The sequence below is a fragment of the Doryrhamphus excisus genome, chromosome 9, assembly GCF_030265055.1.
Source record: "Doryrhamphus excisus isolate RoL2022-K1 chromosome 9, RoL_Dexc_1.0, whole genome shotgun sequence".
NCBI lineage: Eukaryota > Metazoa > Chordata > Actinopteri > Syngnathiformes > Syngnathidae > Doryrhamphus > Doryrhamphus excisus.
Genome location: NC_080474.1, coordinates 1,444,381 through 1,468,248, shown reverse-complemented (window position 1 = coordinate 1,468,248; position 23,868 = coordinate 1,444,381). Strand labels below are relative to the sequence as shown.

At 41.6% G+C, this 23,868-nt stretch overlaps 1 protein-coding gene across 1 annotated transcript; it reads left to right on the top strand.

Moving 5' to 3' along the window:
- Positions 1-3,667: 3,667 nt before the first annotated feature.
- LOC131135912 (uncharacterized) lies at positions 3,668-23,823 on the top strand. The gene is made up of 23 exons (XM_058082332.1): positions 3,668-3,782; positions 6,226-6,297; positions 7,426-7,678; positions 8,728-8,920; positions 9,000-9,171; positions 9,318-9,380; positions 11,114-11,261; positions 11,436-11,590; positions 11,656-11,799; positions 13,432-13,599; positions 13,707-13,882; positions 13,942-14,220; positions 15,925-16,039; positions 19,117-19,324; positions 19,388-19,556; positions 19,644-19,818; positions 20,014-20,073; positions 20,179-20,311; positions 21,245-21,384; positions 21,577-21,729; positions 21,796-21,960; positions 22,211-22,396; positions 22,474-23,823. Exons 2-23 carry the CDS (start codon positions 6,228-6,230, stop codon positions 22,704-22,706), a joined length of 3,558 nt encoding a protein of 1,185 aa, XP_057938315.1. The 5' UTR covers positions 3,668-3,782; positions 6,226-6,227; the 3' UTR covers positions 22,707-23,823.
- Positions 23,824-23,868: the final 45 nt, after the last annotated feature.

Here is a 23,868-nt window from a genome sequence, read left to right as displayed (position 1 = left end):
GGAATCCTACATTTATGAATGTCGGGTCCGGAACCAATTAAACCAGACATTACTGTACTCTAATTAAGAGTGTACGCTAAGTCATTACATACCTCAGATTTAAGGTTATGGTTCAGTTTATTTTGGGTAAAGTATATTATATTGGGTAATATGACTGTAAAGGTGAATATAGGGGTGCTACTTCATGTATATAGGGCTCTAATAATGTGAAAAACTCTATTTAGAATGTCATAAACAGGTTAGAGGTAAGATTATGGTTCAGTTTATTTTGGGTAAAGTACAAAGCACTTTGTACAATAATAAAAAAAATATCAAATAATAAAATATCCCATTGATAATGAAGAAACGGTACTTAGTGGGACACGACATGTGACATCCGCCAATGGCTGCCTGATGACATTATCTCTTCAAACACACACAGAACATGCTTTGAAACAACATGAATAATAACCAGTGTATAAATAATTCTGGTGGCATTTAGTGTGCACATCATGTACGGTCCTTCTAAGCCAAACGTGTCTTACTTCAAAAGCATCTACGTTTTAAAACGCCTCATTTTGGGGAAAATACATTCTGCCGGTGAAATTGCACAAAGACGCATTTAGGATTAGGCAGGCGGCCGCCAACGTCTCGCTTTACAATAAGGTACACAAAAATACAGTACTGAGGAACTCATGAGTAGTGGTTGGGGTTATGTAGCTTTCTCATGAAGTACTGTGTACCTTAAAGGGTCACCAATGCCAAAAGTGGATTTTTTTCGTTCCAAAATCATGGTGGTTTTCCAGAGAAAGGATCCTACAAGATGAGCTAACCAAGTAAATAACAGACTTAAGCTCGGTTTATGCTTTGACACCATAACCTGCATGTCAACGTAGCCTTGGACACCCTGGGTGTAAACACACTCATACAGCCTGAGTCGCACATACCCAGCCACACCAGCATGCTCTGATAAACTCACCTGACCAAGCCGGCTTCCACGTACACTCGCTGACAACTAAGAGATGACTTTCAAACACATTTGTTGGGGAGTGGGCGGGGTAATGTTTATGATCAAATTCTCCTCCACAAATTAGCGGTCTGCTGTGGGAATATTTCCCCACACAAACAATCCTTGTCCTTAGGATGACAGCATTCCATTCAAATGATGTCCATTTCTTCCTGAGGACTTGGTTTCATGTCTATGGGACTTAACGTTCTTGAGTCATTTTGTTTTGGTCCTCATGGTCCCTAATTCCTGGACGGGAAGAGCTGTCCGTCGATTGTGATGAGTCGACCAGGGTTGTCAGACCTGACTAACTCTAACCCTCGAACGGTCAAAACCCTCAAAACCTTGAACCCTCTAATCCTCTAACCCTTGAACCCTCTAACCGCCAAACCCTCGAACTCTCTAACCCCCAAACCCTCTAACCCTTGAACCCTCTAACCGCCAAACCCTCGAACCCTCTAACCCCTGAACCCTTGAACCGTCGAAACCCTTGAACCGTCGAAACCCTCAAACCTCTAACCCTCAAACCATCTAACCCTTGAACCCTCTAATCCTCTAACCCTCTAATCCTCTAACCCTCTAACTCCCAAACCCTCGAACCCTTGAACCCTCTAACCCCCGAACCCTCGGACCCTTGAACCGCCGAAATCCTCGAACCGTCGAAACCCTCGAACCCTCTAACCCTCAAACCATCTAACCCTTGAACCCTCGATCCCTCTAGCCCTCTAGCTCTCTAACCCTCGAACCCTCAAACCATCTAACCCTTGAACCCTCGATCTCTCTAGCCCTCTAGCCCTCTAGCTCTCTAACCCTCTAACCCTCTAACCCTCAAACCATCTAACCCTTGAACCCTCGAACCCTCAAACCCTCGAACCCTCTATCCCTCTAGCCCTCTAGCTCTCTAACCCTCGAACCCTCAAACCATCTAACCCTTGAACCCTCGATCTCTCTAGCCCTCTAGCCCTCTAGCTCTCTAACCCTCTAACCCTCTAACCCTCAAACCATCTAACCCTTGAACCCTCGAACCCTCAAACCCTCGAACCCTCTATCCCTCTAGCCCTCTAGCTCTCTAACCCTCGAACCCTCTAACCCTTGAATCCTCAAACCCTCGAACCCTCTATCCCTCTAGCCCTCTAGCTCTCTAACCCTCGAACCCTCGAATCCTCGAACCCTCTAACCCTCTAACCCTCTAACCCTACCCTAACCTTAACCCTACGCCTAACCCTTGGTCGGGGGTTGGTAGGTAGAAAATGGAGGGTATCAAAAATAGGAAGCATGTGTGTGTGTGTGTGTGTGTTACATGGTTGTGGAAAAATATGTTGGAAAATTCAACACATGTCAATCTCTCTCTTATTTGCCATTTCCTCATTTGTATCCTTGCTTTTCCTCACATTCTCTTGATCGTCGTGTTTGTTATTTTCACCAGGAACGTCAGGGATAAACGGCAGTGGAAGATTTCACTCGGTTGTGGCCAAACGTTCTTTGGGTGACTGTTCTTTGATGTGAATGGGATTTGTATGGTTGGGACTGGCCGTGACCTTAGTGGCATAGAAAAGGGATGGATGCATGTTGTCGATGCAGGTCGTCGCTTCCGGCGGTGCTTAAAGCCAGCAGAGAAGGCTTTGCTGGCCCAGACTGCACCATCGCTGCAACACGACAGCCTTCACCTAAAATGGAGGAGCTTGTCATGAGACAGCATCTAACGTGGTGGAGCTCGCCATTAGACATCATCCGTTTAGCAGGCGCTCCAATCTCATTAGCTGTACATGGCCCGTCAAAAGCCACGCGACTGATAACGTGGAGACAAAGCACATCCTGTATCCGTGTTAACATCACCTTTGAGGTCTTATCTTCCGTCTATTGAATCATCCACCCTCGGCCTGCATCTTTGACCAAACGCGCCATGTATGCATCACTTGTGTCTTCACAGGCTAATAACTGGAGTGACCGCCTTCTCTGACAATCTATAAAACGTCTAAATCTAAAAACTATAATTCTATTTTTAAAGATTTTCCATGTCCATGACTAATGTATTGTTTATATTCCATGCTAAACTAAAACACAAACATAACATTTGGTCATTTGGAGTAGTGGAATGGGCGCTATTGCAATCTCAGATGGTGCAACAGCGGCCTCTAGTGGATTTTATGCTTTAATTCAATAGCGTTTGGGAACAGGATTGACCTTTGTTATTCAACACACAACTTTATTTAATATGTCAACGGTGACAACAATGGAAGTCAATCGAATTTAGTGTAAAATAAATATAGTAAAATACTAATAGTATAGTAAAATAAATAAATATTATCGGTTTCTGTCGTATCGAGTCACTTGGGTGGTTTATTTCTTTGTTTCTTTCGGTTTTTTCCTGATTTCGGAGTCGCCACAGCGGTAATGACTGAAAATAATCGAGAATTCAAAATACAATGCAAATACGCCCCCTAGTGGCAAACTAATGACTCGCTTCAGAAAAGATTGTGTTTCTATGGAAGAGGCTGAGTTCGTGCGAGATGAGCCACTAGAGGTCGCCGTATGGACACGCATGCGTGAAGCAGCAGAGTGGAATGTACACAACGCGTGTGTATGTGTGTGTCACGGAGAGTTCTCCTCCCAGTTGTTGCCCAACACAAGCATCCAGGAGAAGTTACAACATGTGCTCAACAAGAGTGCTCACTCAAACAGGAAGTCCTCGCCGCGGACGCCACGTGAGCTCACCTTTTATTTGGCCAACTGTTGACCTGCCCAAGCGGTCATGTGACGTGAGGTGGCCGTCATCCTCGTCATCACCTTCATCCAGGTGAGTTTGTCCCGCAGAAGGTTCAAGGAGGGGGTTTGAACTTCCTTGGTGACGTCTCATAGTCAAGGCTTTATGGACTTTGCTTAATGTTTGTGCGTGTTTATAGCAAGCATTGCGGTAAACCTGCAAAAAGACATTTTGCGGTGCTGTCAGTATGTTTTTAAACCATCTTTTGAATCACTCACGTCAGGGTGTCACCCAGGAAGTAGCGTGGCTTTTTGCACTGTTTTTTCAAAATAAAAGCTTGTATTGGGCCATGGTCCTGTAAGTTGTAAGACTCTAGTATAGTAAAAAAAAATGTTATCAATGAATAAGAGTAGACCCCGGCCCCGCCCACCACGATGCCACGCAGGAAGTACAATGGCATTGTCATGTGGTCTTTCAAAATAAAAAACAATCTTAACTATATTGTTGACAAATGTTGCTCATGATGGAACATTTGGAAAGGCTAGCAAACCACAAAGCATGTCACCCAAGAACTGCTGTGGATTTTCATAATAATAGCTACCCAAAACCAGGTGACAGGAAGTATGATAGAAATAAACTGGTCATACTGGTAGTAGTAATATGCTGTGGAATTTCAGTATAAAGGTGCCACTCAAATGTCATAATGGATGTGACATTTGTGTGTGGCGCTTTCAAAATGTAATTGTTGAAGAAACTTCAAAATAAAAGCCTGTATAATGTTGCTTAACAGGTCGCACAGGAAGTATGTAGGACGTCAAAATAAAAGGCTGGCATGATTATTTGATGACTAAATTGTTTAAATAATATTAATATAAATAATATAAATAAAGAATTAAAAAAAACATCAAATATAAAACATTTAATTTAAACAATTATAATAAATAATTGATATTATTGTAAAATAAAATAAAAAATATTAATGTTGAATAGCTATGTCTAATAATGACTTTATTTTATTGTTACAGTAAAAGCAAAATGGGGGTGGGAAATAGCCCAAGCAAACTCCATGATGTTATCTTTCAGCCCACCTTTGAACCCGCCTGATCTTTGCAGAGCAAACAAGCACACGATCACGCGTGTTTGTTTCACTTCATTAGCTTCCCTATCTCATGAGCTCCATGACAGATATATATATATATAATAATAATAATAATGGCCATTACATGACTGTTGCTTCTAATATTTGAACCTTTCTCGTGTGGCCAAACAAGGCAGAACAAACATTGAGACCAGCGGTCAACATGTTCCACAGCAACCGTGCTTTTTATTGCAGTGACGTGAGCGCCAGCGTCCGTAGACGGAGCGTGTCCATAGCAACACGTAAGGCCGCATGTTCCCATGGCGGGCTTGGATTAGCGCGGGGACAAGCAGTCTGGGTTCTCTTGAGTCTTTTGACTGCCCTCAAAAACGGCTTTTCAAAAACAGTGCCTTTCATGTCATGAGGGAAAAGTGTGATGAAAACCACAGAGCACAAATGGAACATATTAAAGGGTCTGTAATTCACAGGTGATGTAAATAGACTCAAAACAGAGATGCTAATTGAGATTAGCATGGGGCTGGGATTAGCATACCAACAGAGGAGACCAACATGTCCAGTCCTTCTCACTTCCACCTTCCTTACCCCGCCCCCTCACATGACCAAGACCAAAGGTCACATCATTTTTATAGCTGTCTCAGGCAATGCCTGAGTTTTAGCTCATGTATTTAAGACTTATTCTCGGAAATTTACAACTTTATTCTTGTAATATTCTTGTAATAATTTTTTTTGTAATTCCAAAAAAAAAATTTTGTAGTTCCAAAAAAAAATTTTGTAATTCCAAAAAAAAAATTTGTAATTCCAGAAAATTTTTTTGATTTACACACAAAAAAAATTTGAATTACATTTTTTGGGGAGTTTGCTTGCTTGGGCTTGTAATTAAAAAAATGTTCTTTTGTAATTAAAAAATATATATATTTTTGTAAATTTGCAATTTTTTTCCTCATAAAAGTACAACTTTAATCTCATAAAGTTATGACTTTATTCTCAGAAATTGACAATCTTATTCTTTCTTAAATTCAGGTATTTTTCTTTTCAATGTGGCCCCGATATTCGTCGTAACAATGTTCCAACTTCAGATGTCTGTACACGGTCATCAAGATTTTATACCTGACCCTGGAACAGATTGATGAACTTTATGGGAACAATAGTTTGGAATACTGGAAAAACGTGAAAATGTGCAATCATATCTGGTTTGGCACACACACACCAACACACACCAACACACACCAACACACACTCACATGCTGGAAACGCAACGTTGGGCCTCCTTCCAGTTGGTTACGCAGCGTTTGCTCACGGGTCTTTGACCCAAACACTAAAGAAGTGAGGAGGAGGCGCACGGGGGACTGACACGGATCCTTCTGCTCTTTGAAAACCACTTGATGAAAAACCTCCCGTGACTTCAGTCTCTAATTTTGGAATATTTGTGTCTTTCAGTCATGGGCCTCCGTGTCTATGTGGGGACCCTCCTGTTCTGGATCTACTGGACCGCTGCTGTTTGGGCTGAGGGTGAGTTTGGACACCTCCTTCCTCCATTTGGCCCTGCTAGCATGGGAAAGTCCGCCGTGTTTATCTAGCCTGAAAAGTGGGGGGGAAACGGCAAAACTTTCACCCTGAACGAGACAGGATTATTGGGACGACATCCATCAGCTGGAAAAATACCGGCATTTGGGGAATCTTGTGCTCCGCTTGGCTGGAATGCTGGATGCTGGCTTTTGAGGAAACAGAACATCTGGCAAGCAACCACAGTCTTACTCTTGACAACGTGCTCTTGTCCAAAGCCTGGGGCGGGGGATGGGGGCAGGGGGGCCACAAAGTAAAAAAGCAGTTGGGCGAAAAAAGGATTAGTGTGGATTAATTATGGATTAATTATGGATTAATTATGGCTTCTTATGGATTAATTACGGCTTCTTATGGATTAATTATGGCTTCTTATGGATTAATTATGGATCAATTATGGATTATTATGGATTGATTATGGATTAATTATGGATTATCATGGGTTATCATGGATTATTATGGATTAATTATGGATTATTATGGATTATTATGGATTAATTATGGATTAATTATGGATCATTATGGATTAATTATGGATTAATTATGGAATATTATGGATTATATGGATTAACTATGGATTAATTATGGATCATTATGGATTAATTATGGATTATTATGGATTAATTATGGCTTCTTATGGATTAATTATGGATCAATTATGGATTGATTATGGATTAATTAAGGATTAATTATGGATTATTATGGATTATCATGGATTATTATGGATTAATTATGGATTAATTAGTATAGTAAGGATTAAAAAAGGATCTTTCTTCATAAAGGTACCTTTTATGATGATGACTTACATTTTCTCATGCAATCCAAATCATTGTTCAAGTAAAAAAATACAATAACCTCCAATTATGGCTTGTTTTTGGACTTGGATGTCACTGAATGGAGCGTAGACCTTCCACTAGGGGCCTGTAGGTGGCTCCACCTGCACCTGAAAGTGGTGGGTGACCTGGTGGGTCACCGCCCTACTTGGCCCCCAATTCAAGTGGACCCTCAAGGCCAAAAGTGAAAATAAATTATTATTATCTTGCTAAGCAGCAACAGACGTCCATGTTTGTGCGGCAGACAACTGCACCGACTACCGGCTCCAGTTCGAGAGGGTCTTCACGGTGCCGGGAGACGTGGGCATGCTCAACTGCACCCTGGTGTCTCCCGACGTCTTCGACTTCACCGCCGTGCCGTACGACGTCAGCTGGTACCGCCTGGAGACCGGGCGACCGCTCGCCAATGTCAGCGGTCGGGTTTTGGTGCTGGGGGAGACCCTGTGGCTTCTCAACGTAACGCTGGAGGACCACGGCCAATACCAGTGTGTGGTCAGGTAGGAAACGCCCCCCCCCCCCCACCCCCCTTATCGTCATCGTCTCAACGTTACTACATTTCAATTCAAGTGGCTTCGTTCAGTGTCGTATTTCATTAAAATCGAATTAAATCATCGATATTGGTCATTTCATTTTAAATAAATTAAAATTAAAATTAAAATTAAAATTAAAATTAAAATTAAAATTAAAATTAAAATTAAAATTAAAATTAAAATTAAAATTAAAATTAAAATTAAAATTAAAATAATAATAAAAATAAAATAATAAAAAAATAATATAATTAAAATGAATAAAAAAAATTAAATAAATATTTAATTTGATGTAAATTAAAGAGAATTATTGTTCATATAAGTCATTTTAATGGATTTTAATTAGGGATAATTATCGGCAAAATATCAGCATAAAAATGCGATATCGGTATCTGATTTTTTTCCCCAACATGAAAACCGATATTAAAAAAATGCTGTAAACAAAAATACAGTATGTGTTCATTTCACCAAAGGAGATATGTCATGTTATTGATCGTTATCAGTATCGGCCGATATCGGTATAGGAAATTGAGAGTCAGACATATCGCATTTTTATGCTGATATCGGGCCGATAATTATCGGTACGGAAATTTAATTGATGTGATTTAAGTCCAAAATTATTTTGGACTGGAAGTTGATTTCATGAATTTTAAGGTCAATAATTAAAATTTTAATAAATTTATTATAAAGCGAAATAAATAATTCTATTTCATAAGTGAAATATAATAAATGAAATATTTTTTTAAAAGCTTCTCGTTGCATGCTAGGTGAAATTGGTATGAATGTACGTGCCCTGTGATTGGCTGGGATAGGCTCCAGCACGATTTTGGCTAAATGTAAACTGAATTGAAATTGAACTGAATTGGGTTTGAATGCGGTTGGGTTGAAGCCAGCTGATTGGTTGTCATTAAACACGTTCATTTGACCATAAAAGTGGATTCAATGTGACGTTTAGGTTCGTTAGCAAGTTATTAGCGCGTTAGCAAGTCACGTGACATGACGATGCCGTGTCCTCCCAGAACCGGCTCAGGCTGCTACAAGCAGTCCACTCAGATGGTGGTGGAGCGACGCGTGGACGGCGAGTGTGGGCGGCCTCAGAAAGCCGCTCAGGTCCTCACCATCGGCGTGACGGACACCCTGTCCTGTCCGCTCAGGGACGTCACCAAAAAGCTGGACAGCTACCACGTCCCCTTCTCCATCACCTGGTACAAAGTCAGTGTGTTGCCATGGAAACACGAGCCAGAACTTTTAATGAATGAATGAGAACATGAACGTGAACTTTGTCCTCCAGGGCTGTGACCTCATCGAGGACGGCTCCGAGGGACACGTGTACCGCAGCAAGGCCAGACTGAAGATCCAAGACGTGGACCCCCAAAACAATGACACCTACACCTGCACTCTCACCTTCACCCTGGGCGGCGTGACAGGGTCCGTGTCGGAGACCATTGAGGCCTGGGTCCAAGGTCAGAGACTGCGCTAACATGTCCAGCGGCGCCCTCTAGTGGCGCTCGTTGTGACAACACTATTCCACCGCTGGTTGCTGTCTGTGCTGCACTACCTCACTTGGCCTCTAGAGGGCAGTACACCTGATCCTATGCTGTCCTTGCAGAGGATTACTGCTTCCTGCCACAAGTCTTGAAACCCGCCAACGAAATCTTCAAGGCGCCTTTGGGTGAGACCAACTTTGCTAAATTAATTAAATAAAAAAGACTGAATTTAAATTTATTTGCTTCATACACAAAATTTGTATGGAGCTCTTTTAGTGTACCAAAATTAATTACATTTAAAAATTTAGTCATTTATTTTTTATTTATTTATTGGCTTTGTGTGACAAAATTAGGGACAAAAAAACCCTGTTTAAAACCCTGATTAATTAAGTCATTATTAAGTAAACAAATAAATTATAGATAAATTATAGTTATATTAAATGAATAAATAATAAATATATATAAATAAATAAATTATAGATAAATTATAGTTATATTAAATTAATATATAATAAATATATATAAATAAATAAATTATAGAGAAATTATAGTTATATTAAATTAATAAATAATATATAAATAAATAAATTATAGATAAATTATAGTTATATTAAATTAATATATAATAAATATATATAAATAAATAAATTATAGATAAATTATAGTTATATTAAATTAATAAATAATAAATATATATAAATAAATAAATTATAGATAAATTATAGTTATATTAAATTAATATATAATAAATATATATAAATAAATAAATTATAGATAAATTATAGTTATATTAAATTAATAAATAATAAATATATATAAATAAATAAATTATAGATAAATTATAGTTATATCAAATTAATATATAATAAATATATATAAATAAATAAATTATAGAGAAATTATAGTTATATTAAATTAATAAATAATATATATATATATAAATAAATAAATTATAGAGAAATTATAGTTATATTAAATTAATAAATAATAAATATATATAAATAAATAAATTATAGATAAATTAAGTCATGGGTGTCCAAAGTGTATTTGTGTCCCTCGGCTGTTGGGGCCCGTAGGATATTCTACAAATATTATTTAACAATAAAACAAAAAAATCACTAGTATGTAAAAATAATGTAAAAAGAAAGTGAAAATATTTAGAGAAAAAAAAAGTTTTGTAATTTTATGAGAATAACGTATGAGGAAGCTCATTTTAGTCGCGTAATGTTGAGAAATGTATTGATTTTTAATTTATTAAAGTTATTAAATTAATTTTTGGTAAAAAATTAAATTGCTAAAAAAAAAAAGTCGCAAGAATAATGTCAAAATATTATGGGAATAAAGTCAGGATATAATGAGAAGAAAATTGACAAGAAGAAAGTTGAAAGAGTTGGAAAATGTCCACAAAAAAAAACAGCAGAAAGTTTAGGAAAATTAAGCCAAGAAAAAAAGTTGTATTGTAACAAAAAAAATTTTTTACGAAAAATGTAAATGATAAATGGATGTACAAATAAAAACAACAATTTAAAGAGCATTGCCGCAAAGCATGCTGGGAGATGACACTAGACTTATTTGGCATAACCCTACTGCTACCCCGATTGTGGCAAAGACTCTTAGAGTGCTTGGCTCCCGATCCAGAGACGGTTGGTTCAATTCCCGAACTGAGCTGAAACTACCAATTAACTCTCACTTTCATTCAACATTTTAGCGCATTTCCACAGCATTTCAGCCCAGCTTCAGCTTCTGTGTTCATTCTAAAGTTGTTTTTCCGAGTGTTGCAGTTTCAGCTTTTCAAAAAAAACGTGATTATTATTTGAAAAACTATTAAATAAATAGAATGAAATTAATTAAATATATGAATAATCAAACAATATATGCATAAATTGGTCAGTGTATTGAACGTTTTGTTTGTGTTCAGGCTCCAGGTTGACGCGGGCGTGCCAGGTGTTTGTTCCGTGCATCGGGAAGGTTCCAGAAGATCCCATGGTGGACATCTTCTGGTTGGCCGACAACGAGTTTGTCTTCAGCACCGACGCCGCCGACCGCATCTTCACATCACAACAGCGGTCAGTTTCAGGACGCAGGACAGCGTTTCCACCGGCAGAATAACTCTGCAGTACCACTTTTTGCCACCCTTCCAAGGGGGCGGAGCTAAACAGGATGACGTGTGTTGATTGGTGGACAGAAAAAAGCAAGAAGATGTCCTCCATTGATGTCCTCTTGTGTTGTGTGCCGCTTAGCGTGTGGACGGGAAGCGGTCCCAGCAAAGGCGTCTGGCTGGAGCGGCTGCTCACCATTGGTCGCCTGAAGCAGGAAGACTTCCTCATCAACTACACCTGTCGAGCGTACAGTGGGCGGGGCCTCCCTCAGGGTCACTTTGCTGTGTTGCCGCAAGGTGAGCCGTGACGCACGAAGCCCGGGCATGTCCAGTTTTTACATGTCCCGTGTTGTGTCTCCCAGAGCCGTCCGCCGTTGTCCCCGTCAGCTGCGCTCTCAGCGGCGTCACGGCGCTCTTCATCGCCACGGTTGTCATCTACTTCCTCTTCAAGATTGACATTGTGTTGTGCTTCCGAATGTCCTTTCCTGTCCTGTATGCCAATGAGGGTAATAGCACGCTTTAGCTCGTAGGAAAATGTGCCACTTCCAGCTAGAGCTGCGGCTAGAACTACTACACTCCAGCTAACATAAGCACGCTAAGTAATGCGGCTAGAATTATGCTAACATGAGCATGCTAAGCAATGTGGCTAAAACTAACACACCAGAGCCAACATAAGCACGCTAAGTAATGCGGCTAAACTATGCTAACATGAGCATGCTAAGCAATGCGGCTAGAACTACCACACTCCAGCTAACATAAGCATGCTAAGTAATGCGGCTAGAATTATGCTAACATGAGCATGCTAAGCTATGCGGCTCAAACTAACACACCAAAGCTAACATAAGCACGCTAAGAAATGCGGCTAGAATCATGCTAACATGAGCATGCTAAGTAATGCGGCTAGAACTACGCTAACATGAGCATGCTAAACAATGTGGCTAGAGCTACTACACTCCAGCTAACATAAGCATGCTAAGTGATGCGGCTAGAACTACGCTAACATGAGAGCATGCTAAGCAATGTGGCTAGAACTACTGCACTCCAGCTAACATAAGCATGCTAAGTAATGCGGCTAGAATTATGCTAACATGAGCATGCTAAGCAATGCGGCTAGAACTACCACACTCCAGCTAATATAAGGACGCTAAGTAATGTGGCTAGAATTATGCTAACATGAGCATGCTAAGCAATGTGGCTAAAACTAACACACCAGAGCTAACATAAGCACGCTAAGTAATGCGGCTAGAATTATGCTAACATGAGCATGCTAAGCAATGTGGCAAGAACTGATACATAACAGCTAACATGAGTATGCTAAGTAATGCGGCTAGAACTACGCTAACATGAGCATGCTAAGTAATGCGGCTAGAACTACGCTAACATGAGCATGCTAAACAATGCGGCTACAGCTACTACACTCCAGCTAACATAAGCACGCTAAGTAATGCGGCTAGAACTACGCTAACATGAGCATGCTAAGCAATGCGGCTAGAACTACTACACTCCAGCTAACACAAGCACGCTCAGTAATGCGGCTAGAACAACAACACTCCAGCTAACATAAGCATGCTAAGTAATGCGGCTAGAACTATGCTAACGTGCGCATGCTCAGCAATGCGGCTAGAACTGATACATAACAGCTAACATAAGCACGCTAAGTAATGCGGCTAGAACTACGCTAACATGAGCATGCTAAGCAATGCGGCTAGAACTACTACACTCCAGCTAACATAAGCATGCTAAGTAATGCGGCCAAAACCACGCTAACGTGCGCATGCTCAGCAATGTGGCTAGAACTGATACATAACAGCTAACATAAGCACGCTAAGTCATGCGGCTAGAACTACGCTAACATGAGCATGCTAAGCATTGCGGCTAGAACTAACATACTACAGCTAACACGATTATATTCTCAGTAATGCGGCTAGAACTACGCTAGCACGAGCGCACTAAAGCGGCTCGAACTATCATACTACGGCCAACAGGAGCACACACTAAGTAATGCGGCTCGAACTAAGCTAACATGTGCATGCTAATGCGGCTAGAACTGCTACACCACAGCTAACACAAGCAGACATGCTAAGCAACGCGTCCAGAACTAAGACACTGCAGCTAACACTTTTCTTTTTGAACGTCAGATTGCGACGGGAAGCTGTTCGATGCCTACGTCACGTACCCTTTGAACTGCGAGGCAGACTTCAGCGATGAGGTGTGCACGTTTGCCCTTCACGTCCTTCCTCAGGTGCTGGAAAAAGCTTGCGGTTACAAACTCTTCATCGCGGGCCGCGACTCCCTTCCCGGGCAGGGTAAGTGCCCCCCATCATGGAGGACGGTACTGTTTTCTCCAAAAAGTAGGAAATATTAACGCTTGGGCGCTTTATCGCTTCCTGATGTATTTTGGCGCCCCCTGCAGCCATGGTGGACTCGGTGCAGGACAACATGCTCGCCAGCCGCCGCCTCCTGCTGCTCTACAGCGCCTCCTCCTTTATTAGCAGCAACAACAACAACATCAGCGTCTGCTTGGACCCTCAACGTCAACACGAGTGCGTGACGGCCATGCACAGAGCGCTGCTGGAGGGAACGCTCAAGGTGAGCACCTGAACACAACGCTTCTTTCGGTGATGTTACATCATCCCATCTTCATTCAGGTGGTGCTAGTGGAGCTGGAAGAGGTGACCCCGGCGCAGCTCGCTGTCTTCCCAGAGTCGCTGCGTCACCTGAGGAGGAAGCAGGGCGCCGTGTGCTGGTGGAAGAACCAAAGAACCCGCAGGAAGTCCTCCTCCAGGACGTGTTCGACCACGCTAGATAAAGCGGACGCTTCGAACTCGTTGTCTCCTTCCTCCAGGTTTTGGAAGGAGATGCGCTATCACATGCCGGTGAAGGGCACCAGGGGGGTGGGCCCCGAGAGAATCGCGCTCCTGAAGGTGTAACGACGGTATGTTAGCTCATCGGCTAGCATAGGTGTACTTTGACAGCGGACTTGAACGCCACACAGACCAAAAAAAAAATGGTTTGGGTTCTTGGGACTTTAATGTAGCAGGGTTTTCAAGCTTTGGAAGAGCTGGAGTTGTGGAGACACACCCCCCCCCCCCCCCCGACCCCCCCACTGAAAAACAGCAATGCAACAACACTGACATGTGATACTAAGATACTGTAAATAGCGCATTTGTTATTTTGTGTGTTTTGGAACTGGCTGGGTTTTCCGACATAAAACTGACACCCTCGGAACCACAAAAGCCGTGTGTTCGATGCCTTCCGATGCAGGACACTGGCTCTTTCAACGGAATAGTACACAGCACAGAAATGCTAACATTATCAGAGCCCTCTATACAAGAACTAACACCCCTATAGTCAGCTTCATACGTCAAACAAGCCACAGCTTGACCCTGGAACAGATGAATTCAATCGACTGTATGTGATCTACTGATGCGTTTTGAAATGAGAGCAACCGAGGACTTTCCACTGAATCACGTGTTTCAAACGCCACATGAGGGGAATTACGCTTCACTTGGAAGGAGAATGAGGTTTGAGGTCTCAGGTCTTGGGTTGTTTTTTTTTCCGTGAGCGAACTTTTGTTACGGGCGCTGGAGGAAAAGTAGAAGAAGAGGACCGAAGCAACACATGCAAGTGCTGAGCTCTGACTGGTAAGTTTTGATTGATGATTATTATTATAGTAATAGTTCACTACTGTCTTTAATATTATTCATTATTTATAGCAATAATTCATTTAACACACCTCTCATTCTTTGTATTATTATTTATTGCCATCATTAATTACAGTTTCTTTTATCAGAAAATGGATAGATAGATGTCTTAGCATTTATATTATTGATTATTCATAGCAATAATAATTTATAATAGTGATTATTTGCAGCAGTTTATCAACTATTTACAGTCACAAACAACTGCACACATAAACATAAACCTTATTATGTTAATTCACTTGAAGCTAATTCATTGGTTCATTCATGTTATAGTGATTTGTTTGTTTTTTTCAGCTTTTTCCTGATTGCGGGTGAAAAATGTGTATTTTGCATGGTGACATTACTATAAACTTGGACATTTATCTATGATAAATAGATAAATTATCATCCGTGGGTGAGTTTCCTGTGTTTTACTAGTGTCCCAGGAGTTACGTGATGTGCCTGAATGCAACTTGCTCTGAAAAAGCTAGCTCGGGAATGATAGCAGTTTGCTAGTTTTGTTGTCTTTTCTGCTGCCGTCGCTGGTGCAGTGAGGCGTTCATTTGCACTCGTTATTGTGAGTGTTCAGCGGTACTTTTTTTTTACTCATGTACCCCCATGACAATCGACCTAGGATCTAACATATGTGGTGGACTAAACTTCGTTTCTGGGAATCAACAGTATGGATACAGTATCTATTTTTCAAATAATAATTATTGAGCCATATTGTCTGGACCATTGTATACAGTCTGTATGGAATACAACCAAATCAACCTCATTTATACAGCCATGGCCAAAAACATTGATATATTTGGCATACAACTACGACTTATAAACTTTACTGACAAGAACACACGTTCATTGGAGAGTCATAAATCTATATTTTGTTTGTTTTTGTCTCTTTACATTCTCACTTCCCTTTCTGGCGCGCATACAAGTGTGGTGTGAAGCAGCAGCAGAAAAAACACCGGTGACCTACAATCTCTGCCAGCCCTCAAACACACCATGACCCACGCGCAGGTGCGCGTGCTCGCCGCTCTGCTCCTCGTGGCGGTCACACACGGTGAGTATACTGACATTTCACATCGTGGGCGACGATGATCATCGTATGTCGTTGTTTGCCTTTCAACGGTCAACTTTTACTCCTCGTCAAGCTAGTCAAATCACCTCCATATAACCGATAAAAAGGCGACATTACGAGATGCAAACTGCGCATGTGCCACAGGTGCAGCCTTCTTCATTTGGACAAAATGGCGACACAATTGTAAGCAAGGTGGGTATCCTACTCAGCAAGAAGGAATCATTACGTCAACATTTACAAAGACACATTGTATATTTTCTGTCAAGTGAAGAAGGCGGCACCTGTGGCACATGCGCGGTTTACATTTCATAATTTTTATCTTTAACTTTTTATCTCATCATTGTGACTTACCGTTGGGATAACAGGCTTCGATAGTTTACACCAGTGATTTTCAACCACTGTGCCGCGGCACACTAGTGTACCTTGAGAAACCGTCAGGTGTGCCGTGAGGAATTATCCAATATCACTTTTTATAATTAACATTTATCAATCATCATTTGCAAATATGATGTCAATAGCCATTATGTCAATAGTATACATGGACCCAAATATTCCAATTCACTTTGGTTTATTTGCTCAAACGGAAAGAATTGAACAGGGATGGAATATTCCTTTAACCAATCCGATTGAGGTATCTTGTACCCGCTCAAACGGAAAGTTGTCAGGGTGTTTTTCTTCTTCTGTTGTTTATTGGCGGTTGGCAAGCAGCTTTCGTATGCATTACCGCCATCTGTGGAACAGAATCTAAACCCTTCTATACGCCATTCACAAGTGCAGTTTTATTAAAAAAGAAAATATATATCTATATAAAACATGTCCTGAGTTTAATTATAAAATATTAGCAAGATTGAATTTGATCTTTTCCTGTTTAAATTGATCCCGGGTGCGTTCTTTCAGCGCATGCTCAGATATGACGTAACACGCAGATCCAGACGTTCTTCACTTTTAAAAATGGAGGCCAGCAATCGGCACTGGACTAAGCAAAGTTTGTTTTGGATTCAAACTAAATTTCAAGACTGGACAGACAAAAAACTGGCAATACAGAGTTATTCCAACAAGTGAAAGAAAAACTTGGGGAAGCCGGTATCACGTGATGTTGATGTTTACGTTTTACTGGGCATGCCCTATTGACTATTCTGTTTGATTTTCACGGCGCATGTAGACAAGAGATTGGAATATTCCTTTCCATGGATACCATTGTTTCCCGAAAGGTCATTGGGAAAGAGAAAAAGTGGTGATGTAAAAACGTGGCTACTGTGGAGTGTCTGTGGTGTGAAGACTGGCAGAGCAATGTAATATTGGTCCGTGTGGCAACACCTACCTTGTTCCTCCCATAGACTTATTGATGCACGTGTGAGGTCGTGGTGACATTTTGGAACATTTTTGGTTAGTGGTGTGCCACAAGATTTTTACAATGTAAAAAACGTGCCGTGGCTCAAAAAAGGTTGAAAATCACTGGTTTACACAATCCTACAGTAAATAAAATGGCAGTCAAAGATCCCCTATATGATAGGACCACTCTGCTGTTTTTCAAAACATATTTGTCAAAGATCCTTTATTTCACAGGGTAAGAGCACTGTTGACATATGAACGGACGAATGAAAAAAAATATTCTCCTTGCCGGGAGTGCTCTGTTGATTTTTAAAAAGAAAATACTGCCCAAAACACTAGTCAAAGATCCTCTATTGTTAGGATTGCTTTGATGATTTTTTAAAAGAAAATACTGCCCGAAACACTAGTCAAAGATCCTCTATTGTTAGGAGTGCTATATTGATTTTTTGAAGGAAAGTACTGCCCGAAACACTAGTCAAAGATCCTCTATTGTTAGGATTGCTTTGCTGATTTTTTAAAAGAAAATACTGCCCGGAACACTAGTCAAAGATCCTCTATTGTTAGGAGTGCTCTATTGATTTTTTGAAAGAAAGTACTGCCCGAAACACTAGTCAAAGATCCTCTATTGTTAGGATTGCTTTGATGATTTTTTAAAAGAAAATACTGCCCAAAACACTAGTCAAAGATCCTCTATTGTTAGGAGTGCTCTATTGATTTTTTGAAAGAAAGTACTGCCCGAAACACTAGTCAAAGATCCTCTATTGTTAGGATTGCTTTTATGATTTTTTAAAAGAAAATACTGCCCGAAACACTAGTCAAAGATCCTCTATTGTTAGGTAGTGCTACATATTGATTTTTTGAAATAAAGTACTGCCCGAAACAGTAGTCAAAGATCCTCTATTGTTAGGATTGCTTTGCTGATTTTTTAAAAGAAAATACTGCCCGAAACACTAGTCAAAGATCCTCTATTGTTAGGAGTGCTATATTGATTTTTTGAAAGAAAGTACTGTCCAAAACACTAGTCAAAGATCCTCTATTGTTAGGAGTGCTCTGCAGATTTTTTAAAAAAGAAAATACGAACCAAAACACTCATCAAAGTTCCTCCAGTTTAAGAGCGCTCTGCTGATTTCCTTTTTTTTAAAGAAGGAACAACAAAAATGCTTACCAAAGATCTAGTCACTAGTCAAAGATCCTCTATATAACAGGAGTGCTGTGCTGTTTTTAAGGACTGTCAAAAGCCTCATCAATGATGAGAGGCATCAGTCTATTTGTAAAGAACAAACTGTCAAAGATCCTCTATATTACAGGACAGGAACGAAACGACTGCAAAAAGTCAAGTCAAAGATCTTCTTTATGACAGGAGCTCTTTGCTGTTTTTTGTTAAAGTTCTAGACAAGCTCTCATTAAAGATCTTAAAGACAGGAGCATGCTGCTGTTTTTGAAGGACCTACTGCCGAGTCAAAGTAAAAAAATACAAATAAATGGTAAATATTTGGAATCCAGGTCACCGTAACTGTGCCGCATGAGACAGGAAGTCGCCTACAAACAAACAAAGTTTAGTAGGTCGCTTCCACGGCTTGACGTTTTGACACCTGAATGAGGCCACACTAAACGGTACATGTCAGAAATATGAATCATGGTTGGAGCTGTGGAGCTGCGTTGGCGTCCGTCACCCTTGTTGAAAGTTTCCGTGTCATGTCCCCCCCCCGTTGCATCATCCCACCCAGGCCACAAGTCGGCGCTAGACACCTACCACGCCAGCGCAGGCCACCTCCTCTTGCTCAAGTGTCCCATCGCAGACGTTCACAGCAACGTCACATGGACCAGAGGGGGGGCAAACCCGGCTCTGCCCCCTGGAGTAGAAGTCAGAGAAAGGTTGCTATGGTTTCTACCTGTGCAGGCATCCCATAATGGCACCTACAGCTGTGAGACCAGGTATGAGGACCCCTGTGTGACCTGCGTGATTGCACCTCTCTGACTGTCCGTCCCCTTTTAAAGGGACCGGATTGGACAAAGAAGGATGGACTTTGGAGTTTTTGTGTCCGATGGGATTTGTCCACCAGTCGCTGAGGTGAGGCATGTCCCCGCGGGGGTCACCCGAAGTCTCCCCTGCATGCAGGAGGACGTCCTGAGACGCAACCAGACACGAAACGTTCGATGGCTCAAGGTATGAAGAAAAGCTTCAAGGTCAAAGGGTCATGTTCTCGGCCCCCAAAAGTCCTATGCAGTCCTCTCTTTCTCGCTCTCCGTGCAGGACTGCCACAGAGTGCGGCGTAAGGGCGCGGCCGTCACTGTGACTGACAGCGCCTCCTTGAGGTTACCTGAGGCCACGCAGGAAGATGCTGGGAAGTACACCTGCCTTGTTGACGTCAGCCTCCGTGGCAGGAAGTACACGTCTGCACGCAGCATCCAGCTGAAGATAAGCAACAGTGTGTACTCTGTACCATTACCGTCTGTTTATATATACGAGTACTACATGAGTAACGCCAACATAAATGCTTTTGAGAACTGATTTGGAATCTGACCTTAAGTACACCTGCCTGTACTCTACCTGCCGTTGAGCAAGACAAGACTTGGGTTTCTGATGCTGCATCTGAATCCTCTTTCATCCCGTTTGCTGGCAGAGACCGTCCTGACTGAGCCGCAGGTCATCCTTGAACAGGAAGTGATTGCGGTGGAAGTGGGCAAGTTCATTGGAAGCACACACAAAATTCACTTTCCATGTTCACGTGCTGTTCTGGGGTCAGTTTTAGTGCAAATGTAATTCCTTGTGAATGTCGGCTTTACAGGTGCCAGGACGGAGCTGAGGTGTCTGGCCTTGATGGGCTTCCAAGAGGACAGCGAGATGTCCATCTTCTGGACGGTCAATGGGAGTTTCATTGAGGATGACGAGGACCTCCAAAACTCCTCCTCCTCTTCCTTGTGAGCATGGGGTGGGGGTGGCAAAGTGCTAATGAACTAATGAAGAACTAATGAACTAAAGGGTAGTTACTGAGGAACAATTGAACATAAATATAGAGTAGTTACTGGGGAACTATGAACATACATTTAGAGTAGTGACTGGGGAACTAAGAGTATACATTTAGAGTAGTTACTGGGGAACAAATAACATACATTTAGAGTAGTTACTGGGGAACAAATAACAAATTTAGAGTAGTTACTGAGGAACTAAAGTATATACATTTGGAGTAGTTACTGGGGAACTAATGGGTAGTTACTGGGGAACAGAACATACATTTAGAGTAGTTACTGGGGAACTAAGAGTATACATTTAGAGTAGTGACTAGGGAACAAATAACAAATTTAGAGTAGTTACTGAGGAACTAAAGTATATACATTTGGAGTAGTTACTGGGGAACTAATGGGTAGTTACTGAGGAACAGAACATAAATTTAGAGTAGTTACTGGGGAACAAATATCATACATTTAGAGTGGTGACTAGGGAACAAATAACAAATTTAGAGTAGTTACTGGGGAACTAAGAACATAAATTTAGAGTAGTTCCTGAGGAACTAAGGTATACACATTTGGAGTAGTTACTGGGGAACTATTGAGTAGTTACCAAGGAACATACATTTAGAGTAGTTACTGATGAACTAAGAACATAAATTTAGAGTAGTTACTGAGGAACTAAAGTATACACATTTGGAGTAGTTACTGGGGAACTATTGAGTAGTTACTGATGAACTAAGAACACATTTAGAGTAGTTGCTGAGGAAATAGTCAGTAGCTAATGATTAGAGTACTTCCTGAGGAACGAAAGCAGATGAATATAGAGTAGTTACTGAAGTACTCATGACTAAGACACATACATTTAGAGTAGTTACTGATTTGTCCCTCTTTTTCCCTCCGAAGCCTTCACAGGAGAGGTCTGGTCTACGGCCAATCCAATCTGACCATTTCAAGAGTTCTTCCTCGCTTCTTCAACGTGTCTATTAGCTGCCGGTTCAAGAACTCCCTAGGAGACAAGGACTGCGTCAAGCTGCTGGTAGAAGGTCCTTCTTCTTTATCTTCTTGAAACGCGCTCACGGTATCGGTCATGATGTCATTACTTCAAATAACGAGCAACTAACAGTCAAAAGGTAGTTTTTAAGTATACAAGACGAGTACCAATACAGATGGAAACGTTAGATGTAGTTAGATGTACACAGTGTCAATAAGAAGTATTACTGTGTTTTTTTCCACAGCCCCTCGAAGCTGCTTCCACACCAACGTGGCCCTGGGCATGGCCGCCTTGCTGCTTCTTCTTCTACTCGTGGCGGCGGCGGCGCTGGTCTACTTCAAAGTGGACGCGACACTGGCGTACAGGAAGCTGCGGGGACATTTCGTCCAACAAGGAGGTGATCTCACGTCACAAGGCGGACGTTCATGTCAGTCAACATATAAAAACGGAGTCCTCTCTCCAGACGAAGATGTCGGCTTCTACGACGCCTTCGTGAGCGTCCTCCACTGCGGTGAGATGACCTCGGCCCCAACGGCACGTTTCGCACTGCAGACGCTGCCTGGCGAGCTGGAGGGGCAACATGGCTACCTGCTTTTCATCACGGGTCGCGACGACAGCCCGGGAGAAGGTCAGCGAGGAGCCGGGGAACCGTTAGACCGGCTTGCTAACTAAATAGCTAACTAAGACAAGTCAATCTCGGATTTAATAGCCAGTTAACTCAAGTAAGCAGTTAACTGGCTGATTAAATAACTAGTCTTATCCAAGTAACTAAAACAGCTAATAGCTAAGAAAGGACTGACAGATGGACGACCAAGACGACAGACAGGACTAAGTATCTAACTAAGGATCGCTGACTTCATGTGTTTGACATCCGGCAGCGACGCACGACGCCATCGCAGCCATCATGCGCCGATGTCGCAGGCTGATCATCATCATCGTGTCACCCGGGGAGACGGAGACACGTCCATTGAGCGACGAGCAGAAGCACCTGAGCTTCGAGCAGCAGCTGGGCCTCCACGATGCTTTGACCCACAACCGTCCCCGAGTCATCCTGGTGGAGATAGGTGACATCACTGGTGACGTCACTGTTGGCGGAAAGCGCCCTTTTATCCACGAGCGTGACAATGGCGTCTGTTGACAGATGGTCCTCTGGACGATAGCCGCCTGCCAGAGTCTCTGCGCTACATCAGGAGGAAACAAGGGGCTCTGACGTGGAGGACGGACGTCCCGGGAAGCCAAAAATGGAGAAAATCGAACAATCGACTTTTCTGGAAGAGGCTGAGGTATCACATGCCTTCGGTACCAGTGAGGAGACGCCAGGTTGACGGGCCGCCAAACCTTCTAGCACACAAGTCCAACACGTACATATGTTAGACACACGTATGCTCATAAATATTAATGCACGTTCTTCTTCATACATCCAAAATATATTTACATGGCAGTCAATCTGTTCCACGGCCAAACTCGTGAAACTTAGGAAAAATTAACGGTCAAACTGACGCAAAAATACTCAACATGTATGTGGAAGAAATACTGCCATCTAGTGGTGCTTAATAGGTATTGCTGAACCTAATACACCAATTACTTTAGCATGAGCTTGGTAAAACGAATGTGTATGTATAATTAAGTCCCTAAGTTGCAGCTCCTGTGCTATGGTTATGATCACGTTTTGTTTTTTTTTTGCTCTCACTGATACCCTTATGTGGTAAAGTCACAGAAACAAAACACAAAAAGTTAAAGAAAACATAAAACTCCATATTTTGGTTGCCTTTTAAGGCATATTTTTCCATAGAATGTTTGCTTGAAGTCCAAATTGCAGCATTTTACGGTAGTTCAATAATTACATCATAGTAAACCAATCTTATCTGATCATATCTGATGTACTATGTCCGCACGTGCTTGCTGAAGCAACAGGAAGCGCTCACATCGACAGGTGCTAATCATTTCCGATAGCGCTGCCGTGTGATCTTATCTGAGCTGCTCACTTCCTGCACGCCGCTTCTCGCTGCATGTTGTTAATACTATAAAAGACACCATGTTTTACCTTCTAGTAAGGTAACGTAGGAGTCGTACTACTAACATTCACGTCCAGTAGTATTTTTAAATGAAATATTGCCGTTATTAAACCTGATTACATTCTGCTTTAATGAGACATCTAGACACAAAATAACACCCCTATAGTAATGCAGGGCGGAGCTACCAGAGGACTGACAGTTGTTGATAGTAGGCCTCTATGTAAAAATGGACATCCTTCTTTCAAAATCATCTCATTCATTTTCATTGTTTGGGAAATGGATCAAAATGTTGGTGAAATGGGAAAAAATGTTTGTGAAATGGACAAAAAAAAGGTTGTGAAATGCATGAAAATGTGTTTTTCTTGATCCCAAACTTCGGACTTGACTTGGATTTCCATGTCTTTACATGACTTACTTGTACGGTGACGTAGGTTTAAAAATAAAGGCAACCACATCAAAGGTTGTGGATGTAGATTTACTTCCCAGTGGTTTGTGCAGGTCCTGTTGTGTGTGTGTGTTTC

What these genes read in the sequence shown, in the direction of transcription:
- LOC131135912 (XM_058082332.1), top strand. Translation starts at nt 6,228, where the DNA reads ATGGGCCTCCGTGTCTATGTGGGGACCCTCCTGTTCTGGATCTACTGG. An exon ending in CTTTGCTGTGTTGCCGCAAG is followed by an intron (nt 11,591 to 11,655) that starts GTGAGCCGTGAC and finishes TGTGTCTCCCAG; the next exon opens with AGCCGTCCGCCGTTGTCCCC. An exon ending in AGTGATTGCGGTGGAAGTGG is followed by an intron (nt 20,074 to 20,178) that starts GCAAGTTCATTG and finishes TCGGCTTTACAG; the next exon opens with GTGCCAGGACGGAGCTGAGG.